Source organism: Mastigoproctus giganteus, chromosome 10, assembly GCF_048544385.1.
Source record: "Mastigoproctus giganteus isolate SK-2022 chromosome 10, ASM4854438v1, whole genome shotgun sequence".
NCBI classification, from domain to species: domain Eukaryota; kingdom Metazoa; phylum Arthropoda; class Arachnida; order Uropygi; family Thelyphonidae; genus Mastigoproctus; species Mastigoproctus giganteus.
Genome location: NC_143584.1, coordinates 113,380,821 through 113,402,050, shown reverse-complemented (window position 1 = coordinate 113,402,050; position 21,230 = coordinate 113,380,821). Strand labels below are relative to the sequence as shown.

The 21,230-nt window shown below is 38.0% G+C and overlaps 1 protein-coding gene across 1 annotated transcript in view; it reads left to right on the top strand.

The window, feature by feature from the left end:
• Nucleotides 1–21,230, top strand: part of LOC150079228 (transmembrane and coiled-coil domain-containing protein 4-like) — a 237,891-nt gene that overhangs the window by 174,012 nt on the left and 42,649 nt on the right. Inside the window, exon 11 of the mRNA XM_090382998.1 lies at nucleotides 6,399–6,483. Coding sequence (XP_090239124.1) covers nucleotides 6,399–6,483 — 85 coding nt within the window. The remainder of the gene's footprint in view (nucleotides 1–6,398; nucleotides 6,484–21,230) is intronic.

Genomic DNA, 21,230 nt, shown 5'->3' with positions numbered 1-21,230 from the left:
TAAACCGGGGTTCAAGCCCATCACCACCAAATACAGAGGATGCGGAAAGGTCAGGGAATGACCACCGCATATCCTGGAGCAATGTGGCCTTAGTTGCTAATGCTCCTAAAAACCAAATAACAAACAACAGTTATAGGTGATTCTGAAAAACTTGTAAGACTCTCAGAAAAATCTCTAAGTGTCAAGGCATTTAGAGCAAATATTGCCAAAAAGTAGCAATGAATTTTTAGTATCGTAAAACATCCCTCCTGATAATTGCTATATTGTACATTTAGCCATTGACCATCAGTTGGCTCAAAAATAGTAAAAGGTAATTGGTAAAAGTATCGAACCACCAACAGTTAGTTGTCACCTAATAAAAGCAGGAAATTATTATTATTACTAGCCACATAGTGCAAGAAAGCCTGAGGCTTATGCTGCACCAGCCAAAAAAAATTTCTGAGTTACCCTGAGATAGAGGGAGTCAGAAGTAGAAGGGAATCACCAAGAAAGAGAAGAATGATGATATCCAGCTCGGGATCCTGGGTGCGGCAAGCCAATACTCACCAGATATGAGCCCCCTGGGCACAACAAGAAAAGCAACTTGCTGATAAATTCAGGGAAAACAAAACTTGGCATGAATAAATTAGTTGAATCCTCTAGTTCAGTGGTGTCCAACCTACGGCCCGCAAATAATTTTTATATGGCCCGTGTAGAAAGTGAACTAAAACAGCATTTTAGAGAGTCATGCCATTGCGTGTACATACATACAAGCGTCGGGCTCAACTATCAAACGTGCACCTGTAGTCGGCGCCTCCGTAGCCAGGTGGGAAGGAGCAGCAGTGTGTAGCACATGCTTCTTGATCATATCCCCGGAGCAATATGGCCTTAGTTGCTAATGCTCCTAAAAAACAAATAACAACAACAGCACCTGTAGTTCAGTGCAGTTATAAGAGTATGTACGCTAAATGCAGTTATGTATGTATGAAATTTTACTAACACAAAATCAAGGAAATTCATGTATTGGAAGCCACACTGGAAATGAAAAAAACTGGTGTAAAACTGATAACACTACAATGTGCATTTGATTTTTTAAAAAAAAAAGTTTCTTTATTATAATTGTTTTTAAGGAACAATATTGGTACATCACGTTTTCTCTATGTAAAATTTGATCTTCTAACGAAATTTCAAGAAAATATATTTATTGTTAGTTCTATTATAAATTTCAAAAACTGATGTGCAAAAGAAGGAAAAAATCATCTGCTCTGAATAACAGATTGTGTTTTTTTTTGCAATGTACAGTGAAACTTCCCTTTAACGGACAGCCATGGGGAATGAAAATCTGTCCGTTAGAGAGAAGTGTCCGCTAACAAGAAGTCTGAGGGAGAAAAAAAAAAGAAAGAAAGAAAAATCGTTAAACGTTTAATGTAAAATTAAATTAAATTATATACAGATTTTGCAAAATATTTTTGTAAATAATATACATACAATTGTGCTATGCATGTTATGACTTTATCTTAAGAAAAATACATACAGTAATCACTTCTTATTTTCTTCTGCACCTTATTCCGGCTGATAATTTTGTTTTCAACATTTGTTTGGAGTGAAGAAACCATCGAAAGTCCTTCAGTATCTTCTTCAGCGGCGAAAAACATTTTTAAACGATTGATTTGTATGAGCGCTTCTATTTTCATCGGTGGTTCGTCGTTAATATGTTCTTCGACAGAATGACCTCCTCCCATTTCTTCATCCTCACAAGGGACTTCTTGAAAAATATCGATGATAATGTCGTTGATATCTAGAGCACCATCTTCTGTAGTGAGGTTCGAGTCTATATCTTTGTAGCCAGGGTCACTTGTAACTGAAGTATCGTACATTATCAGTAGATGTTGAAGTTCTTGCTCTTCTTGGTGCTCCACATTGCTGTTCACAACTCCAATTTTTGCTTTTGAGAAGCCAGACTTTACAAAACAGTTCGCGACAGTTTGTTTTCTAATTGCATTTACTGAAGAGGAAATCCATTGAATCGCATCTAGGATGCTGAGTTTCTTTGCAAGGTCACTCGCACATGTTGCATCGTTCATGTTTGCAATGAGATGTCTTAAAACACGTTTTCTGTAGTGAAGTTTAAATTTTTTTATTATCCCTTGATCCAAGGGCTGACACTCTGCATATGTGTTTGGTGGCAGAAAAACGATTTGAATGTTGGACAATTCAATGTGCGGGTGAGATCCAGCATTATCCAGAAAAGAATAATTTTTCTGTTTTAACGAATCATGTTTTGGTTAAAGTGACTTATCCATTCGCTCATGATATCTCGTGTCATCCACGCTTTTTTATTAGACTTCCAGTCATCATTCAAAAGATTCTACTTTATGCCCTTGAAACAACGAGGATTCTGTGGTTTTCCTATAACAAGAGGTTGTTCAAAGTCTCCCAGCATATTTGTACACAATAGTACAGTCAAGCGTTCCTTAGAAATGTTTCCACCCTGGCACTTTTCGTTTTTTAGACTCATTGTTTTTTCAGGAATTGCTTTAAAAAACAACCCTGTTTCGTCACAGTTGTAAATATCCTTAGCTTCAAAATCACGACATAAATCTTCCAGTTTGATGGTCCACTCTGTTACAACCCCAGTATCAACAGATCCACCTTCACCACTTATGGTTTTCCAAGAAATTTTATGCCGAGTTTTGAACTTGTCTAGCCATCCCGCAGAAGCTTTGAACTCATTTACTCCCATAGATTTCGCAACCTCCAAAGCCTTTTTCCTAATAATAGGCCCATTAATGGGAATGTTTTTTAGCACGTGCGCGACAAAACCACTCATACGTAACATTGTCAATTTGAAGTCCGACAGTTTTCGGGAATGATTTTTGAACCTGATCATTTCCATGCTGCCAAAATTGTTTGAGCAGTTAATTTTTTTTCTTTAGGATGTCGCTTACTTCCATGCTGCCAAAATTGTTTGAGCAGTTAATTTTTTTTCTTTAGGATGTCGCTTACCAGCGTCTTCCCAATTTTGAATTTTGCAGTGAGATTGCGAACACTATTTTTTTGCCAATCATACGCATTAACGAGTTTTAAAGTTAAATGTTTACGAGAAGACATTGTGCACTTCACACGACACTGAACAAAACTGAAACTGAAAAGATGAAAGGCCGACCGAATTCATCAGAAGTTTTACACGTGCCTTAAAATTCTTGAAAAAGGGTTTAGAACCGCGACGTAAACCTTGATAAAATTCAGAGAATCGGAAATAGAAAATACACACACTTGAGGCAATACGTGGTAGAAACGTTCCTAGAAAAAGGGCCGTGAGCTCGCCCGCTGTCCGTTATGGGGAGATCAAATTAAGTGCTAATCTAAACGAAACAGTGCAGATTGCCTGTCCGCGTCCATTACAGAGAATGTCTGCTAGACAGAAGCTGAAAACACGTTAAAACCAATGGAGGTGAGTTGGGGAATTTGAAAATGTCCGTTGTAGAGAGATGTCCGTTAACGAGAGGTGTCCGTTAGAAGTTTCACTGTATATTGTTATTATTTGTATTGTCACAAAATAGTTATTATTTATATTGTTATTATTTGTATTGTTACAAAATATTTAAATATATCCTTGTGGTGCATTTTATGTTATCACAAAAGGAGAAATTCATTTTTAGTACAAGCCAAAAAAATTCAGCATCCAGGAAAACTAGATTCTCTCTCTCTCTCTCTCTCTCTCTCTCTCTCTCTCTCTCTCTCTCTCTCTCTCTCTCTCTCTCTCTCTGTCTGTCTGTCTGTCTGTGTGTTGTTTTACTATAACTTCAGAAGGGGTTGTTTCCCCACAATGAATACTGTCCAGTTCGCAAGCCATTACTGTGCCGCAATGTCATGAGATTATTCCAATATTCCCTTTAGGAATATTGTAAAATATTTGCATCTGTTAGAAGCAGAAAACAGTTTATATTCCCCCACCATAACGAATTATCTTTCGTAACATAAAGGGTAACTTCCAGTTTGATTTTACCGCAAGGGATTCCTCAGAATAAAACGCCTATTGTTATTGTCTTCACACCAGTTGACATTATTTCCAGATGGAATATTGACAAGTACTTTCCATCCATTCGAAGCAGTAAACATTCCCCACTACCCACATTACAGGATTACTTTCCATGCAATAAAGGATTACCACTGGTTAATTTTACGCAGCTATCTATTGATAGCTGCGTTATAATTTCGCAGTCGCATTTGACTGTATCAGATGTGTACCTGTAGTCCAATGCAGTCATATGAGTATGTACGCTAAATGCAGTTATGTATGCATCGATCTCTTCATGTTGTGAAATTCTACTATTTTGTTATAACTTGTTCATTTTATTGAATTATTATTAATTTGTACTGAATTAAAAAAAATCATCCTTAAAAATGTCCTGAAAGAGGAAAGTCGATTTGGAGTGTGGTGTGCAAGTGCTGGCAGTGCCAAGAAACAAAACAAAATTGATTTAGAAATGAAGATGAAAATGATGAAGCAGGACAAAGTTTGTCATCTATTGCAAGGGAATTAAGTCTTGCTGCATCAACGGTGAATACAATTTAAAGGACATTGCGTATATTAAAAGAACATGTCAAAGGAACAATGCACTTAAGATCAACAGTGATCAAAAAAGCATTCAGGTGCTACCGTATTTCCCCATGTATAAGACGCACCCTTTTTCAAAAAATTCGGGGTCTAAAAACTGGGTGCGTCTTATACAGTGGTTGTAGCTTTTTTTACTTGCATTTCCCGCTTTTTCGCACTTGTTGTCTTTGCGCTCATTGTTTCGCACTTGTTACCGGTATATTAGGTTATGTTTTGCCACGTTCTGCCCAGAAATGGCTTAGAAAAGATTTTTGTACAGTGCTGAATTCAAGTTAAAAATGATCCAGTTTAAAGTGAATGGAAATCGTGCTGCTGAACGTAAGTTTGGTCCTCCTCCAACGGATCTCGCCACGATGTCCATCATAACCTCAAAAGTCATCACTCATACTGCATGATGGAAAAGATGGGGAAATGTTGATTGGAACTTAGCTCTGGAGACTAAACATGGGTTCCAACACTTCAAGTAAGGTTGAGTGGGAGACAGAAAGTGGTCATCAATGGACACTGCTCTTCATAGACTAATGTTATTTTTGGAGCCTCCTGGGTTTGATGCTTGGCCCATTTTTGTTTTCACTGTTTATTAATGATACTGATAAAGGTATAACAGGCTTAATGTCCAAGTTTGTAGATGATGCAGTGGTTGGCGGGGTGGTTAATGACAGTAATCAGGATTTTGCTAATGCAACAAGATCTAGAAAAATTACACAGTGGGCTGAGAAATGGCAATTAAAGTTTAACATTGAAAACTGCTGTTTTATGGGTTACAGATTAATGTACCAGCTGTTCCATGTACCATTCCAGGTAAATATACCAGTTGTGCGATATTACACTCAGGGTAGTGGACAAAGAAAAAGACCTGGGAATAATTGTGCATTCAGATATGAAGTTCTCTGAGCAGTGCAGACAGGTTGCCAGGAGTGCTCTTGGGAGTTTGTCACTAATATTCATGAATTTGCTAGCAGGAATAAGGGGGTGATTATTCCATTGTACAAGGCAATGGTTAGGCAGTATCTTGAGTACTGCATACAAATATGGTGGCCTCATTTTAGGAAAGATTTCGATCTGCTGGAGCAGGTGCAGAGAAGGGTACGAGACTAGTGAGGTGAACAAACAGGTGGCCCTATCAAGAAATGCTTCAGTTTTTCAAATTGCAGCGTATGAAGACTAGGCACCTGTATGGAGATCTGATTGAGGTGTTTAAAGCCTTAAATGGATTGAATAAGTTGAATATGAATGGAATACTTCCTCTTGCTGAGCTACACAAATGAAGAGGCAAAAATTCAAATTGAGAAAGGAGGGTTGCAGGATAGTCATGTGGAAGTTTGCATTCAGCCAATGGGTGCTTGATTAGGGGAACAAATTTCCATCTGTTGTTGGAAGTTGGTAGTTTGAATAAATTCAAGAGGAGAACTAGACAAATTCCTTGAGGGGAATGGACAAGTGATGTGGGAAGTTTTATTTTTTGGCTGATTCTTTCTTTATAAGCTTGGTTTCTTGCATCATTTGCCATTAGTAATACTAATAAACTTGCATTATCATTATAAAGAAACACTTTATAATGTAAAGTGTTTCTTTATACAAATATAAAGAACACTTTTCCATCTCCAAACTTAACTTGATGAGTAGCATTGGCTTCAGAAGAAAATCATTTAAACTCAGTAAAATCTTTATAAAAACTATTCACTGAGTAAAGTTATTAAGAAAGAAAGAATAAAAAAGATTCTGGTGGATTACTAGTTCCGCTTCCATTGTAGATAAATTTATTTAATATTGATTAATGTGTTTTGTTTTTATTTAGGGTAAGCGACCAGTAACATTAATTGGATTCAGCTTGGGTGCTAGAGTAATTTTTTATTGTCTTCAGGAAATGGCCAAACGAAAAGGTTAGTTTTATATGCCATCTTATTATTAGTAGTAGTTTTAGTTAGGGTTAGATTTAACATGACTGTGTGCTATTTTCTTATTTATTATGTAGTAATGCTTGCTAATCGTAAAATGTGTTCTTGTGAATATTCGCTAAATTAAAGTCTCATTTTATACTTCAACAGTACAGATAATCAAAAACATTAGTACTCTAATTAATAAGAAAATATCATGCAGATATTATCAAGGGAAATGCAAGTAGCAGAGAGATATAAACAATGGTGTGCTGGAGTTGGCTCGCATGAGCCGTCTGTTAAATTTCTACAGTTTATAGCCAACAATGGCTATAAACTGTAGGGTGGCACACACACCTCAATCCACATTGACTAGCAGCATTTGTGTGATAAGCTTGAACGTGGTGACATGGAAAATTCAGCCAGACGTGTTTATTTCAGGAATATTATTTCCAACAAACATCCACTTAATTATCCCTGAGTCACTTCTTCTTAAGGTTCCCGTGCTCAATGTCTATCAGAGATTTCGTGTGAACCTGATAAGGTCATTACCCTAAGAAGAAGAAGCCCAGGAAAAATTAAGCAGATTGAGATGCAACTCCATTTGTCAAATCATGGCTGAATTGCAACCATAGATTGGCTACAGATACAAGAGCTCGGCAAAAGTCAACAAAAACATTTTGGGAGAATCAACGGGCTATATGGAAATTACAATAAAAAATTAATATTTTATTATTGTTTGAAATTTTTGTATTTCAAATTGTAAATCAGTAAAACTTAACAATAAATATATATATACACACATATTCTTGGTCTTGTTTTATTTTTAACGAGCCGGTTGTTAAAATTTACCAGCACACCACTAAATATAAATAAAGCTTCAGAAGCTAAAAGTGTCATTTGCAATCAACCTGCCATGCTGTAATAACCTTAGCGAATGAAGGGGACAAGTGGTGAGATGCTATAGGTCAGGACTTGGCATATGAGATTTTAAAGCCCCTCAAAAACCTTTCCTTGTAAAATTTAATATATAACAATGGAGGCAGATATGATCTCAGCAGGACTGAAAAAGGACTCCTTGAGTAATGAATCTCAATATGTGCATGATTTTCATCAGATAAAAAAACTTAGGTGTAACACCAACCTGAAAGATTGCTGTGTGTGTGTGTGTGTGTGTGTGTGTGTGTGTGTGTGTGTGTGTTGTTTGGTTTTTAGGAGCATTAGCAACTAAGGCCATATTGCTCCGGGATATGCGGTGGTCATTCCCTGACCTTTCCGCATCCTCCATATTTGGTGGTGACGGGCTCGAACCCCGGTCTAATCAAGAAGTGTGTGCTATGCACTGCTGCTCCTTCCCACCTGGCTACGGAGTCGCCCTGAAAGATTGCACCATCATAGCTGTGATGATGCAGTCCTCCAGGTTGGTGTTAAACCTAAGTTCAATCCTGCCTTCAATGGTGTAGTGTTGGATCCACAGGAATCATTATATTGTGATATCCTCAATAACACTGTTTTCCCAACACTAATACAATTTTAAAGTTTTAAGAACCTTAGATTTTTCAGCAGAACAATGTCCTTATACACAAAGCTTGAGTTTGTGACTAAGCAGTGACTAAGCAGTGACAAATCTGTGACTAAGCAGTTTATCTGTGCTTTCACTTAGTGATTTTTCTAGAGTGACTGCTAGTTATTTTTAAGTTTTGACATTTCTCACAAAAAAAAAAATTTTGAAGAGAGCAAGAAAGGAAAGCAATCTTTCTTTATACTTTTCCTTGTTAGCTTCTAATCCTTACTAAGCTTTTCTTGGTTAAGCCAAGCACTGCTCCTGCCTCCTCATGGTGGGGATGGAAACCTAGGTGGGAAAATACTTCCCCCAGGGCTAAAAGGAGCAAATTATGGAATTTGCCATATTCCATAATTTTTTTTCTACCTTAACTAAAACTGACCATGACACATCACAATCCAAAAGATTGCATACAGACGCACAGCAAAAGGAATGCCCAACATTTCTTTGTCAAAGAATGAATGATAAGTCTCCTTTTCTCATACAAAAAATATATAGAAAATACTGCGGGTTCACCAAAATTGGTGAAAAAACTTAAAATGGATGATCTACTAATTGAAACCAAGAGTTATAAGCAGTCAGAGACCCTGCTTGAAACCCCTTGACAAGAGCACCTGTATGTGGCGAAGGGACCTCCCAGTGAGGCGCTGCTGGGCTCCCAGATTAGGATCACTGGGATTCAATACCCATACCTTGGTTCCAGAGTTACATCATTGGAATTTGGCATGTGCAGCTGTGTGCCATGGCCTGTGGAAACTCAGAAAGGGGGGAGGTCCTCCTGGTCTGGTAGGTGAAGGGCCCATCCTAATACACCACTTTGGACTCTGCTTTGACAAGACAGGAAGTCCTGGACTGGCTCAATGGGATCAATCAGCAGGTGGTTTTTACTGCTAGGATCAACTTCACTCCAATAGGTCTCCTTCCCTTTGGTCCTGGGACAGAGTCAAGACTTATTGGAAATTTGGTTATGATGTTTAAGCAAACTTTTTTTTTTTTTTTTTTTTTTTGGTAGTTGGCGCATTGGCTTCTGTGGCCATAATGCACCTCCCAAGGTTTTTGCAGTACTTTGATCCAAGCCCGAGGCGGGAGTCGAACCCGCAACCTTTGGGTTGCCAGGCAGGCACTTTACCCACCCATCTAGCCCAGTCGGCCTAAGCAAACTTGCCATTCCATTTGCGTATGCAGTATCTGCTAGTTTGTGAGTAGGCATCTCCTCATAGGGCTCTACGGTGGATGTGGTTCTCAGGGCATCAGAAGTTTTATTTTGTTCATATGAGTAATTTAAGTCCCTCTCCTCCTGGGATCCCAACAAGCTTCCTACCTAATTGATTAGATGATACACCACCATCAGTGACACTACTTTTCCTCATTTTCCATTCCACTGGAGAGCAGGCAGTTGGGAAAATGTCACCCTTCTGCATCCAGAAAGGATTACAAGTGTTGGCAGGATCTCCAAAATATGTGAAAAGGCTGCATGGGATCTTCTTCATGTTTCTGAAGAAATCAGCTCTGAATTGAAAGACCAAGGAGTGATGGCTGTCAAGTGAGAATATCAATGCCAAAAGGATGGGAATCTTGTTCCCACTTGAGTTCTCATCTTTGCATTCATCATCTCACAGCCTCTAAGTTTCATCAAGGCAGCAGGCTACTTAAACTGTCCAGTAAGGATTTATATGTGAAATCTGTTGAGGTGTTTTAAATGCCAAAAGCACAGCCTATCATGGTGACACTGCTTTTGCTCAATGTGGAGGAGGTACTAGACAATTCAACCTTGGAATTCTTTGCTGAGGAAGAAATGGAGAGAGGACAGTGTCCATATTTCACCAAAGAAAGATTAATCCAAGACTGAAAAAACTAAGTCCACAGCACTCTGGAAGCCATCTGATGGATCAATCCACAAAACCCAAATAATGACCAAATTCGTACAATGGAATTTCTGTGGATTCCACTGGAATGCTGATGATATCAAGGCATAGGCAGAAGCTGGTAGGCCTTTGTTTGTAGGAGACATGTCTAAAGGCAAATGAAGACCATACCTTGCATAATACATAAAGACAGAACTGGGGATGGACCTGCTCATGGTGGAGTTGCTATCCTATTGGTCAACTATACCCCTTTCCAAGTAATCCCTCTTACTAGAGGCAAATGGCAACATCATAGAGGCCTTTTCCATTTACCTCTTTGTAGGGTTTCTTCCAACAGTCTGTTCAGTAATGCCAACATCAACATCTCCCAGATGATCTCATTTCACAACTGCCTCTCCTGTTCTTTTATTAGGTGACCTTAATGGACATAATATCCTGTGGGTTATGCAGACACTAATATGAGGGGCCATGAAATAAAGCACACATCCTCGAAAATAACAAGCTCTCTCTCTCTCCTAAGTGTGGGAACAAATGTCTTCTCCACACTTGGGGTGGATAGGATCTATCCAAATATATTAACCCGGTCAAAGTCCACCCTGTTTTTGTCTAATTTTTAACCCTAACTCGAAAGTTGCTCCCCCCGAAGAAAACTAATAATTTTCATAATTTCTACTCAATTTTCCAAATTGAAACTCTACATAAACAGAAGTATATTCTTTGATTTCCTACCCTTAGCACTCAGCAAAAACTATTAATTCACTCTAAAACAGCAAAAATGAATGATCACATTTCAATTTATTAAATTTTGATGTCGGCAAAACAAGATCCAAGCTTTGAAAATAAAACGCATTACTTCATTAGTTCAAAAATTCGCGCATCAGCTCGGCGCCTCTGGCTAAAACGAATCAACGCACACAGAGAGATAATTGACTGGTCAAGCTTACGTCATTAACGTTACCAAGGTGATCCAAGGAGAAAATGAAACTGTAAACAACTTTCGTGGAAAACAAACAGTTGAGCATCATTACTTGTGAACACTAATTTGCATGGCTCACTCACAACAGTAGCTTTATTGCTTTTCGTAATTGTTGTACGAAAGAATTGCAACGAATTGGTTTTGAAAAACTAAAATATTGCATTTCCTTTCTTCAATAGGTATTATCTACTAAAAAAAAATCAAAGAAATTCATCTACTGGAAGCGGAAAGAAAAAAACTGTCGTAAAACTGATCACTACAATGCGCATTTCATAAAAAAAAAAAAGTTCGCTTTATTGTAATTGTTTCTAGAGGACTAAATCGGAACAGCAGTTTCATGGATGTATATTTGATCTTCTTACGAAATTTCAAGAAAATATTTCTATTCATAGCTGTGTTATAAACTTCGAAAACTGATATCGAAGAAACTTCACATGCATCTCACTGGTGTACAAACGAAAAAAAAATGCGCAGCTAGTAACAGATTGTGAGAACAATCCGTTACTCGTAGTGAGGGATTGGGAAATTGTAAGTAATTGTTATTGAATACTTCAATATTTCCTTGATATGCATTTGATATCATCAAAAAATTTCCAGAGAAAAATTGAATTTTCATTATCACACAATGCCCGAAAAATTCACCATAAAATGTCGTGTGTTTCAATGTTTCAATTCCATTCTGAGCTGCAAATGTAATTTCACTTCTCTTGCGCTGACAGAATAGCCGTTTGCCGAATGAAGAAAAACAGGGTTCATTTTCATGAAATTTCCAATTCCCTTCTTTCACTTGAGGGGAAAAAACTCCTTAGGGGAGGGAGTCCATCCTTTCTAGTCCGACCCTGGAGAGAGAGAGAGAGAGAGAGAGAGAGAGAGAGAGAGAAATGAAAAATACCCTTTTGGTGGGCAGAAGGCCAAGAGATTGTCAAAGGTCCAGAGCGCTAACTTTCATTTATTTTATTTATTATTATTTATTTATTTTATTTTATTATATTATTTTTTTTTTTTCTTGTTATTCTAGCAATCCATCCTGGATTGGGGCTTCCCTGGGCCAGGATAGTGCTTCTCCTCTTTTCTCCTTCCCTCTCTTCATCTTATACAAGTTTTTCTTTCCTCCCTGGGAACTTTTTTTTTTTGGCTGATGCTGCATAAGCTCATACACTTGCTTTCTTGCATCACATGCCACTACTACTACTAGTAGTTCCCCAGGGAGGAGGGCGTGCAGTTAGTAGGGGAGATCTTGCCCTCCTGCTAGGGACGAGTACCTGGAGGCAGTCATCCAGGTGATCGCTGCTTCCAGGTAGCCAGAATGCCCAAATACAACATCACAATACAGAACACACACATAAGCTCACAAACAGTTTTTCTTTCCTGTCACTTTCTCCCGTGCGGAATGAAAAAATTTTCTCTCTCTCTTGCCTTCCTTTTCATCTGTCTTCATCCAACATGGGATATTCCTAAGCGGGATGATTTTTTTTTTTTTCACGACACACACTGGCCTTACCCTGACAATGCGTAAAAACTGAACAGAGCAACGAGGCCGAGATGAACTTTTGTTCTAGGAGCCGCCCATACAAAAACAAAAAATAAATAAAGAAAATAAATAATAATAATAAAAAAAAAAAAAACAGCATTGCAGCTCTAAGTCAGCTTCATCCTAGGATGCCGAAACTGCAATTGTTTTAGAGAACAATATTTTGCATTTTTACTTTCTAACATTATTTTGCATTATAGCTCTGTTACAATATTTTGCTTCGTTTCTTTATATTATTGCTGTAGCAAACGATATCGGTGTGCACGAACTTTCATCACAGATGCTGGAGTTCTAATTAGTCAGTTCATCCTAGGATGCAGAATTACTAATTAGTCCGATTTTGTTCTGGTGCTCATTTGATAAAAAATCCAGAATAATTCCTCTGGAAATATTAGCTAGTGAACTGCATTATAAATTTCAAACATCGCTGTATTGCTTATCCTTTTAGTGACCGCATGTTTTCGTCTTGTACAATTGTTTTATTGTGGACACTTTCTTCCAGTCAGTAAAATCATTATTATACCTATAAAGTAATTCATTATGTTGAGGGAAACCGTTTTTGCTCCTAATTGATGTAGCACTTTCGAATTTCGCAAAGTGGATTATTTGAACACAACATACATTAGAAGGTCGGTAAAAGAGTTGATAATTGATGGGCAGCATTCCGACAAACAAATTTTCTGTTTATATTACGTGATGACCACACGGTCAGAGATCCCGAAATAGAGAAGGGGGGGAGAGAGAGAGAGAGAGAGAGAGAGCAAATACAAGAAACCGCACTGCATTTAGGTCACTGACTCATCTGCCAAAAACCACAGTAAAACAATAAAAGTGATGGGGAGTAAGTCTATTTGTCAGCGGAGTTTATCTGTTTATTGCAGTTCAGAACAGCATTATGACCGTGGATAGTGAATTTATTCGTCTTCTTAGCTAAAACAGAATTTCTCCCTTTGCGATGACATCAAAGCCTAACAAGCAAATATCTTCTAACGATACTTTTTGAGCAGCCGTTAATTGTAATCTGTTAGCTTTGTATTGTTACAAATATTGCAGTTATGTGAACAATACACATTTCAAGAAAGAAAGAAATTCATAGCGGATGATTTTTTTTTTTTTCTTTCTTTTGATGCACCAGTTTCGAAGTTTATAACGCAGCTATAAATAGAAATATTTTCTCAAAATTTGGTTAGAAGATCAAACCCAGGAAACTGCTGTTCTGATATTGTTTACTAAAAACAATTACAATAAAGCAAACTTTTTTTTTTTTTTTATCAAATGCGCATTGCAGTGTTATCAGTTTTACATCAGTTTTTCCCGTTTCCAACAGATGAATTTCCTTGATCTTCTGTTCGTAGGAGCAATACACGTTGAAGATAGGATATACGATCTGTTCACCTTCCATAAACTGTTATTGGTACTGTATGGCATTATTGCTTCTTATGTCAAAAACAGTAGCTCCTGTTCGTCTTTTGTTTATTTACACTTCTCCCTTACCGTCTCGATGTAGCTGTACTGGTGACGTGATATATACCTCCCACGCTTCGCTCGTATTCACGCGGAGTTGTTTATCAGAACTGCTCCTCTCTGTAAAAAGAAATTCACGCACTTTCCACCAAGAAACGAATCAAGTGTTGGGTTTCATAAGCTCTAGGCTGGTTAGGGCGGGGGTAAAAAAATTAATTGAAAAGGCCTAAAAAATTGCATACTTGATGTCACATTTTTGTCATTTGCGTGAAATTCAATAGAAGGTTTTGAAAATTTAAGTGGGAAAATTCAAGAAAACAGTTCTGGCCCCAACTATAGCGAGTTTCGGCTCTGTAATTAGAGTAAAAATTATAGAATTAACTTGCTGAACCCAGTTGGGGCTGGTACGTACCCCAGCGGACGGGGATACAGTTAAGGGAGGCAGTAAAGGAGGTAAGCGAACCTCTAGCCATAATTATGAGAGCATCTTTGGATTCAAGGGACGTCCCTATGGACTGGGGATGTGCAAAAGTATTCCTAGTTCACAAAGGAGGAATCAAAAGATGACATGAGCAATTACAGATTTGTTAGTTCAGTTTCAGTTCTAGGGAAAATAATGGATTCACTGGTTAAAGAAGTAATGCAGGACCATCTAGACAGGAATGCAATTATACTACAGTCATACTATGGCTTTGTTAAGGGATTACTTGTCTGACCAATCTGATTGGATACTGTAATAAAGGAACAGGATACAAAAAATAATTTTGGTATCATATATTTGGATTTCAGGAACGCTTTTGATACTGTTGCACATAAAAGACTGTTATACAAATTTTAGTAATGTGACATTAAGGGCAAGTTACTGCTATGGGATAAGGGATGTTTGATTGGAGAAGACAGAGAGTGGTTATCAATGAACACTACTCTTTGTGTGGCCCCCAGGTGCCAAGCATTATAGTGATCAAGCGATTTTCGAGTGATTCATAGAGCATTTACCCAAAGCCACAGTTCTTCAGTTTGAAAAGTTTTTTTACATCCTTGTTAATCAATAACAAACTTAGTCTTACGAATTGTAAGCAAATTTAAGAAAGGAAAGCCACCTTTCTTTCTTTTTCCTTTAGATTAACACTAACTTTTTATTTTATACCGCTTGGTCACTCTAGCATCACTGCTCCTGCCTCCCTGTGGCGGGGCCGCTAACCTGGGAGAAGAAATCCACTCTCCCAGGGTTGAAAGAAGCAAAGATGGATAACAAAATGTATACACCTTTAGAGCCATCAAGCTCAAAACTAGTGATAAATGACACCGATGATGACTACTTTCAATCGAACTGGTTGAAAACAAACCCTCAAGAGGAGAGTCTTACATTCACTATCAGATCAGCCGCTGAGCAAATTATCACCCTTCCTAGTGCAGAAATGCATTGAGTCTGCTGCTGGTTCACCTAAATCGGTAAGGCGACTCCAGTCAGGCAATCTTTTGATAGAGACTACTCAACCTCAACGTACTGCGAAGCTATTAAAGCTCACAACCTTTGGGACACCCAATAAAAGTTACTCCCCTTGTCACCTTAAACTCCTCTAAGGGAGTAATAACAGAATGGGACTTATTACTTGTATCAGAGGAGGAAATTGTCCAAGAATTACACGATCAAAAGATCATCCAAGCAAGTAGAATCAAGACCCGAAAAGATGGTACTCTGGTTCTAACAAGGAGTATAATTCTTACTTTTAGTACTCCTAACTTGCCAACATCTGTAAAAGCAGGCTACCTGCATTGCCGTGTCCGACCATATATTCCGAATCCCATCAGGTGCTACAAATGCCAAAAATACGGACACTCACAAACTGCATGTCAAGGTGAGGCAATATATCCCAACTGTGATTCAAAGAAACATAACCAATCTGACTACACCATTACCATTACTGGAAGGGTAATGATCCAGCTTTCTCAAAAATGTGAATTATGGAAGCAAGGAAAAAAAAATTTTGAAATATAAAATAGAAAAAGTGACATATTAAGAGGCGAGAAGACAGATAATCAAAACAGAGACAAAGCGCACATATGCCACAGCAGCTCAACATTTCCAGTTCCTCTAAATATATCTATTGCGAATTGGGCACATTTGTTTCTCTCTATTTCAAAACAGTGTCCTACACAACAAACTACTGAACAAGCCAGTAATACTCCAATTACCATACCAACCGTGTTTAGTCTCTAGAGCAAAGTTTCCGGCATCCCCCCCCCCCATACTTCTTCAACCCATGCACGGTACTAAGTACTTATAGGTTTTGATACCTTTTGTGTTTGGGGTTTTCATAAAAAAAATTTAAAAAAAAACCGATTTTCCATCAACAATAAAACCAAAAGTAACAGAAACCATGAAACCGCAAGCATCACTCTCCACTGGGATGGACATTGGCAAACATCATGATTCAGATGATGGAATCCTAGAATTACATACAACCGATGAGATGGATGTGACCTGCCTCTTCTTTTCTAAGAAAGACAAGACAAAAATAGACCAATACAACCAAAAACAGTCAGGACCAAAAACAACCCATAAAATCACTATGGAAAGAATCCTTCAGTGGAATTGTAGATGCTTTCAGAATACAAAAGATGATTTGCAGGATCTCATCGATCAGTATGCACCAGCTGCCATAGCTTTACAGGAAACTCTTTTAAATTCTCGACTGTGTCCTACCGTCAAAAACTATGTTATCTATAGATGAGATAGGAGTATTGACATGCCAGCTCATGGAGGGGTGGCGATTATTGTCAGAAACAATATTCCATCCAAACATGATTCTCTTCAGATTTTTTTTGAAGTAGTGGAAGTGCGCATTGTAATAGGTATCACTCTCACAATAGCTTCTATATACACCTCCCTCTAAATTTCTCTTTCTCCTCAGGCGACTTAGAGAGCCAAATAGATCAGCTACCATCTCCCTTCTGGTTATTCGGGGACTTCAATGCTCATCATTCGCCATGGAGATCTCCAGCAATAGATAAAAGGGGCAAACTAATAGAATCCCTGATTGATACTCATCATCTTACCCTGTTAAACACTGGTGAGCCTACCTATATCCATTTGTCTATGGGATCCATGACTGTTATAAATCTCTCAATCTATTCTCCCTCCATATATGCCAATTACGGAGTGGTCAGTTCTTGATAACCCACTAAACAGTGATCATCTACCAATCCTTTGTAAGATTCAAACATGAGTAAACTTGTTCCCATTGCAGTGCTCCAGCTCGAAATTCCGTATGGCTCGCTGGCATGAATACATCTCTCCAATTCAGTTTGATGATGATATAATCCAGTCCCAACCCATAGATAATGTCACTGATCAACCAGATATTACAAGCTGCTACTTCTGCAATACCTAAATCTGTGCCTGGGAAAAGTAAATAGCAATTTCTGGTGGAATCAGGATTGCACACATGCTAAACAAGAAAAAAATAGAGCTTGGAATTTATTTTGAAAATTCCCTACAACTGGTAATCTTATTAACTTTAAAAGACTCAAGGCCAATTTCCGCAAAATAAGAAGAAAAGCAAAGAAAGATTCCTGGATAGGCTATATTTCCACCATTAAAAAGGACATGGACAACAGACTCATCTGGAAGAAAATCCAAGCACTTAATGATAAATACGTGCAGTCTCAGCCTCAGTCCTAAACTGTAAAGGATAAGAGTTGTCAACAGCAATAGCAAATACATTAGCCAAATCTTTTTCCAATGTATCAGCAGTGTCCACATACAGCCAAACTTTAAAAAAAATTAAGTCATCTGCAGAAAAACATAAAATAAACTTCTCTACCATGGTATCACACCTGTATAATCAGCCATTCACATTAACAGAACTTTTACAATCTCTCAATAAAACATCCGTTACTACTGCTGGTCTGGATGGAGTCTGCTATATAATGTTAAAAAAGCTAAATAACAAAGCAATAAACTCCCTGTTGAATTTCTCCAACCGAATATTTTTAGAAAATGCTTATTCGCACTCCTAGCGTCACTCAATTGTACTAGCATTTCCAAAGCCAGGGAAGGATCATACCATCCCACATAATTACAGGCCAATTTCACTGACTAGCTGTTTAGGCAAAGTCCTAGAAAAAATGGTTCACAGGCTGCTAATGTGGTTTCTGGAAACTAACAATCTGCTAAACCGAAACCAGTATGGGTTTCTGAAAAATCACTCAACCTTAGACATGATGATCAAAGCAGAAGCCAACATCTGCAATGCTTTTGTAAGGAGACAACATCTGGTTATGGTTAATCTTGACATTGATTAACCTTTTTGGGGCAGTTAAGGGGGCAGTTACTCCAATTTATACAAAACTTCTTGCACCACAGAACGTTTCAGGTCAGATATATGAACAGTTTATCTAAATCATTCGAACAAGAAGAGGGTGTACCGCAGAGTTCCATCCTAAGCGCAACATTATTCACAATAAGAATTACAAATATGACACAAGACGTACAAAAACAGTTGAATCATCCATGTTTGCCGATGACCTCATTATCTCTTGTCTCACTTGGTTCACTTTCTTTCCCTTCCCTTGGCAGGGAATGGTTACTCTGTAGCCCCCCTGCCATCCCCTATCTTCACCTGGTGAGGCATGGGCCTGCCCTGCCGACTTTTGGGGTTATCTTCACTATTGACCCCATATTTCTGTCTTTCACCCCCCAGTCTTCAGTCTACCTTCCCTCTCTAGCTATCTTGCGACTAGCATTTGACCCTTGCCAAAACTACACAAGCCCCACACTAAAATTAAAAAAAAAAAAAAAAAAAAAAAAAAAAACTCTAACCTGTATAACTTATATCTCAGCCTGACCCAATTTCTAGCGTTTCTCCCCCGCCTCCATTTTTTTTTTTTTTTTTTTTAGGTCCTAGCCACTGAAACTCAGGAAATTAGGTGGCAGGACCTGCCAGAGTAAATAGTAAATTTCTAAAATACTGGTGTACCTGGTCTGCCTCCACGAGGTAAAGTGTGGGCAACGGTGGGCCTCATTTGAGACCCAACGGCTAAAAGACCAGATGAACAACGGTACAAAACATTACGCCACAATATCCACACACTTTTAAACCTCTGACCTCTACAGTGTTCTGCATAACACCACAATGTATATTACGCGGAGATGGGAGAAACCCCTGGTGCCGTTAGACCCTAAACACACTATCTCTTGTCAGTCACAAACTATAAATACCATTGAAAGGCAGCTTCAACTATCCATAGTCAGAATAGAATCATGGTTACAATGAAATGGATATTCCTTAGCAGAAAATAAATCGACTGCAATTCATGTCTGTAAAATATGCAAATTTCATCCGGATCCTGAAATATATTTAAAGAAACAACCTGATTCCTCTTACCAACAATTTTCGTTTATTGGGTTTATATTTAGACAATAAACTTAACTTTTCCAATCATATAGCCTACCTTAGAACGGCCTATCTAAAGAAACTAAACATCTTAAGAGCTGACTCCGCTAACTCCTGGGGTCCTGATAGACACTCCCTCTTACGACTCTGCAAGAAACAGTTCCTTGCTACGTCTGAATACCATTCAATATACTGCCTTAAGGATACCCACGGGAGCCTTCAGAACATCTCCAGTCCACAGCCTGTATTTTGAGGCAAATGAACCCCCACTGCACCTCAGATGAAAATCCTTACTATGTAGCTATGCTGCAAAAATTAAAAGTATTCCATCTCATCCCAGATGGGAATACCTGTTTGACCCTCAGTATATAATGCTATACCGTAATAAACCTAATGAAAACTGCCCAACAGGTCTTAGATTGCAAGAGCTGATGCCTAGTTGGAATATTAACTTTCAACATATCCTCGAAGATGATACTTCTGAACATTACTGGATTCAATCCACACCTCCTTGTGATAATTTCTTTCTCAGATGGGGAAAAGGCTCCCTGCCAAACAAAAACTTACAGCAACTACATGAAGCCCCCCTTCAGAAAACTCAAGAGAAACTACTTATTTATACTGACGGCTCAAAAGCAGATGAAGCTGTAGGTGCTGCAGCAATTTTTTCTACCTTCTCAATAGCCGTGCCTCTTCCTACAGAATGCAGTATCTATACAGCAGAATTGTATGCAATAAAACTATCCCCCTAGATAATATAACCAAGCAGCATTTCAAGCAAGCTCTTATATATACAGACTCCTTAAGTGCAGTCACTGCCTTTCAATCTACTACTTCTTCCCACCATCCCATTCTGAAACAGATCCAGTCTCAATTACAGAAGACTCAATTTTCCGGGATAGATGGTAAAAAAAATATTCCCGGATAATCAATTTCAGCGATATAGTAAGCAATAAAATATTGCTACTATATCCCTGATATGCCAAAATTACAAAAACCACATAATATCTCAAAAGAATGAAGAAAAAAATAGTTATATATTTTTTTATATATTAGTTATAAATATAGAAAAGTAGTTATATATTTTTAATTAGTTCAATTAAAAACTTAATCTGGGGACAGTGGTGAAGTAGCCAAAATGGCATGTAAGAAAAGAAAACATAAAAGGAAGAAAAAACGCATGTTATTGTACTGTAAAAACTGGTATGTATTTTGTAGCCTTGGTTATTATAGTTGACCTTTATTGGTGCTGACTGCTTCTTGTATTCTGTTTTTCTCCTCTATTGTGTTCACTGTTGACACTGACAAATCTGAATTCCGTACGATACTTGTTAATGTTTGCCATTTTCATACATCCTTATTATTTTAATTTTCTGATCCAACTTGATCACTTTCCTTTTCTTGATAGATTTACTAGTACCAGTTATTCGGCACCACAATAATGGTCAAAATGAAATTTTCTATAAAGGTTAAGGCAAAAACTCACTATTATCACTCCACGCGAGCTCATATTTTACTAAAGCACATTTCTGGAGATCGCTGCCATAAAACAGTGAAAACAATTTGCACTTTCTGTTTTATTGGGCTTTTCTGTTAGTGAAATTAATTATAAACGGGTAGTAAACTATCTTTTTGCATTTGCGATAATACCGATAGCTGGAATTCTGTGGGTTTTTACGTTATTATAGGGAAATGTGTGTCCCCTTCACTGAAATCTTCTTGGCCGACCGGGCTAGCCGAGTGGGTAAAGTACCTGCCCGGCAACCCAAAGGTCGCGGGTTCGATTCCCACCTCGGGCTTGGATCAAAGTACTGCAAAAAAACCTTGGGAGGTGCAATATGGCCACAGAAGCCGATGCGCCAACAACTACCAAATCAAAAAAAAAAAAAAAAAATCACTGAAATCTTCAGTCATAAAAAAATATAAATAACATAATGTAAGTCTGAAACTACGT